The sequence below is a fragment of the Triticum urartu genome, chromosome 1 (genome assembly GCF_003073215.2).
Source record: "Triticum urartu cultivar G1812 chromosome 1, Tu2.1, whole genome shotgun sequence".
Taxonomy (NCBI): Eukaryota; Viridiplantae; Streptophyta; class Magnoliopsida; order Poales; family Poaceae; genus Triticum; species Triticum urartu.
The window spans coordinates 5,013,362-5,017,249 of record NC_053022.1 but is presented as its reverse complement, the minus strand read 5'-3'; the positions used below and the strand labels follow the sequence as shown (position 1 = coordinate 5,017,249).

The 3,888-nt window shown below is 41.5% G+C and overlaps 1 protein-coding gene across 1 annotated transcript; it reads left to right on the top strand.

Annotated features, from left to right (window-relative positions):
• Positions 1 to 226: 226 nt before the first annotated feature.
• LOC125532487 (wall-associated receptor kinase-like 18) lies at positions 227 to 3,374 on the top strand. The gene is made up of 4 exons (XM_048696545.1): positions 227 to 797; positions 1,076 to 1,549; positions 1,880 to 2,029; positions 2,122 to 3,374. The coding sequence occupies exons 1-4, from the start codon at positions 227 to 229 to the stop codon at positions 3,372 to 3,374; spliced, it is 2,448 nt and encodes an 815-aa protein (XP_048552502.1).
• Positions 3,375 to 3,888: the final 514 nt, after the last annotated feature.

The following is a 3,888-nucleotide window of genomic DNA, read 5'->3' as shown; positions in this document are numbered from 1 at the left end:
GCTCTCGACTAAAAGGTTCTGACATGCCTTATAGGCCAATGGGCCTTAATGGGCCATCTTAGGTAATGTATTCGACACAGTTCATTTCACCATAGTTTTCTCGGTTGTTTTGGAGCCGAGACTCTTGTGTTCGTTCCAGTTATTCTCGCTAAAATTTCGTGTGCTTTGCTCATAAAGTTGTTTTCTCCCGACAGATTTAACAGTCGCATTTTCACATTATATCCCCATGACATCTGGCGTCAATGTTTACAAGATGGCATGGAATGCTCCCGCGAGATCTCTATATTTTAGGATCGCCAGAGTAAACATCACTGGCTGTGACTTGGATGTATACCAGCTGCACGATCGAACTGACACAAATGCCGCACAAGACGCAGACTCAAATGCGATGGTGCCGCTTTGTACAGTTACCTGCCATAACATGGAAATCACAGAGACCTCTGTTGCTAGGCAGGACTGCAATGGTACCGGATGTTGCTCCACTTCAGGCATCTTCATTCATGCTCCCACCTTGGTGCTTCAGTTTGTGCACCATGGCAAGGGGGAGCTGGCCCCTAACCGAAGCTCACTCTGGGAGGGAATCAATATAACTACTCATTATGCCAGTATTACTTGGAGTATAATGGATCAAGCAACAGGCGTCACCAACCCGGCTAACAGGACCAACTATGGATGTTTCAGCAATCACAGCAAGTGGGTTCGCAATTCTATCACAGGTGGTCGTGGTTATTATTGCATTTGCGATAATGGGTATAAAGGCAATCCCTACATAATCGATGGATGCTTGCGTGATACAGGTAATTTACCTGGTCCATCCCACAGAGCTCTGTTTTTCCTTTCTGTTATACGATTAAGATGGCATTAGTTTGTGTTTGTTTCAATATATGTAGAAAAACTTTGTGAGAAGACTCGATCAAGTAACCGCAACATGCACTTTCTCCCCATTGGAAAACCAACTGCATGCTTAATTACACCTGCATACATGTGTACCCAAATGAAGCCAAACAAATTTGATTTGGGGTGTATAAATAACTGTACTTTTCTGATGAATCTCTTAATTTCATTCGGAAAATAGGGTATAATCCGGTCCAACGAAAGGAAAACTGCTCTCGAAAGTGCGGGAACATCAGTGTTCCATTTCCATTCGGCCTAGAAGAAGGCTGTTGTGCAAGGAAGCTATTTCAGCTCAACTGCACCAACACGTTGACGTCCAGCCTCCAGCTAAAGGATCATTATCGTGTGATGAATATAAATGTAAACGGGGGGCTAGTGGACATTGAAGACACCTCAAGTTACAAGGGTGACATGTATGGGATGCATGTATCCAAGGAACCTGAACTCTATATTGGTTTTGGGGAATCGGTATCTGTGCAATGGGCCGTTGCCGGTCTGTCCTGCCGAGAGGCACAACAGAACATGTCTGGTTACGCATGTGTCAGCAACCATAGCACTTGCTTAGGCGTCAACTCAACTGATGGTTACATCGGTTACCGGTGCAAATGCATGCATGGCTTCCAAGGAAATCCCTATATCGGAAATGGCTGCCAAGGCTCTCTCTCTCTCTCTCTCTCTCTCTCTCTCTCTCTCTCTGTGTGTGTGTGTGTGTGTGTGTGTGTGTGTCTTTGTGTGTGTGTGTGTGTGTGTGTGTCTGTCTTTGTCTCTCTCTTACACACACAGATATACTACATATACATTTATATTTAATTTTTTTAGTAATAATGGACTTTGATTGTAGTACGGGAAAGCAATCTTGAATTCCTCTTTGAAGGACTTTGAAGTCAATATATATAGGATATCTATACTTTCAAAGTAGTCATGATCTCCATTCTCAGTATCATGTTCTGTAAACTCCTGTCATCTTACTAAGATGTTGTTGCAGATATTGACGAGTGCAACAGACCAGGCATTTGCGAAGGAGTATGCCATAATTCTATAGGAAGGTACAATTGTACGAATTGTCCTGGCAAAACACAGTATGATGCTAAAACAATGCAGTGCACCTTGACAAAAAAGCAAAATCTTCTACTGGGTGAGCTCTATATACCAGTTCCTTAATCTTACAGTGAACATGAACAAGAAAAAGGCAGCACAAGACTAAGCTAACATAGTATATCATTGCAGGTGTTGGCATTGGGCTTAGTAGTGGCTTCGGAGTTCTACTTCTCAGCTCAATTACAATAGTTCTTGCTCGTAGATGGAAAAGGGACATCCAAAAGCAACTGCGAAGGAAGCATTTCCGAAAGAACCAAGGCCTTCTGCTGGAACAGCTAATATCATCAGATGAAAATGCGAGTGACAAGACAAAGATATTCACTTTGGAAGAACTAGAGAAGGCAACAAATAACTTTGATTCTACACGTATACTGGGTCGTGGAGGGCATGGTATGGTGTACAAAGGCATCTTGGCCAACCAACATGTTGTGGCGATAAAAAGGTCTAAGAACATTAATGAAGGTGAGATCAGTCAATTTATTAATGAGGTAGCAGTTCTCTCACAAATAAACCACCGAAATATAGTAAAACTTTTTGGATGTTGTCTTGAAACTGAGGTCCCACTATTAGTTTATGACTTTGTTCCCAATGGCTCGTTATATGAAATTCTACATGCCAATTCAAGCAGTGGCTGTTTCCTTTTGTCATGGGAGGACTGCCTAAGAATTGCCACGGAAGCTGCAGCAGCTCTATATTATCTCCACTCGGCAGCTTTGGTGTCAGTCTTTCTCCGTGACGTGAAATCTTCTAATATACTGCTAGATGCAAACTACACTGCTAAAGTTTCAGACTTCGGTGCTTCAAGATTGGTTCCTATTGACCAAACCCATGTTGTCACAAATATACAAGGTACATTTGGGTACTTGGATCCAGAATATTACCATACTGGGCAGCTAAACGAGAAGAGCGATGTATACAGTTTTGGTGTGGTACTTGTGGAGCTACTTCTGAGAAGGGAGCCTATTTTTACAACCGAGTCAGGCTCAAAGCAAAATTTGGCCAATTACTTTCTCTCGGAGTTAAAAGTGAGGCCAATCAAAGAGGTTGCTGCTGCTCAAGTTTGTGAGGAGGCAACCGAAGAAGAGATTAAAAGTGTTGCCTCACTTACGGAGATGTGCTTGAGGCTCCGAGGTGAAGAGAGACCTACTATGAAAGAAGTTGAGATGACTTTGCAGTTATTGCGAACTAAAAGGTCAAACTCCAGCCATGCCACTCCGGAAAATGATGAAAATATGCAACCACTCCAACGTACAAGAACTGATGCTAGATGCAAGTCGCAGGCCATTAACTTGGGCAACGATGTTTATTCTGAGTCTCAAAACAACCAAGAATGCAATAGCTGCGAACAGGAGTTATTACGGTCTATTGGGTTACCACAGTAAGGGCCAATTTGAAATTTAAATTTCACATGAATTTTGGAGGAAAAGTTGCTTTCACTTAGAGTGTAGTATATTTCTATTTCCTACGAAATTCCTATGAAAATATTGTATTCTAGAAAAGGACTTAAATGTGTGTACCTTTGATTTATCTTTCTTACCAAGTGCAATGTACACTAGATCACTTGTTTCCATTTTTTTATAATAGGCACTTTTATATAGCTATCTTCAATTTTGATGAAGAAGATGACGATACAAACTGCATGTAGTGCCCAAACCTCGTATGTGCTCGTAGACGATTACTTTTCGTCAAGAGCTATTACGCAGTCGTCGAACCGGCCGAGTACTTTCCAACCATACATATAGACTGCACGTACGACCATAGAAGGTTTTATTCTTGTAAACAGAACAACAATTGTTCTCTAACTTCAATGAATAACTGTATTGCAATAAACATGATCAAATCATATTTATGCTCAACACAAACACCAAATAAAACTTATTTAGGTTCAACACAAAT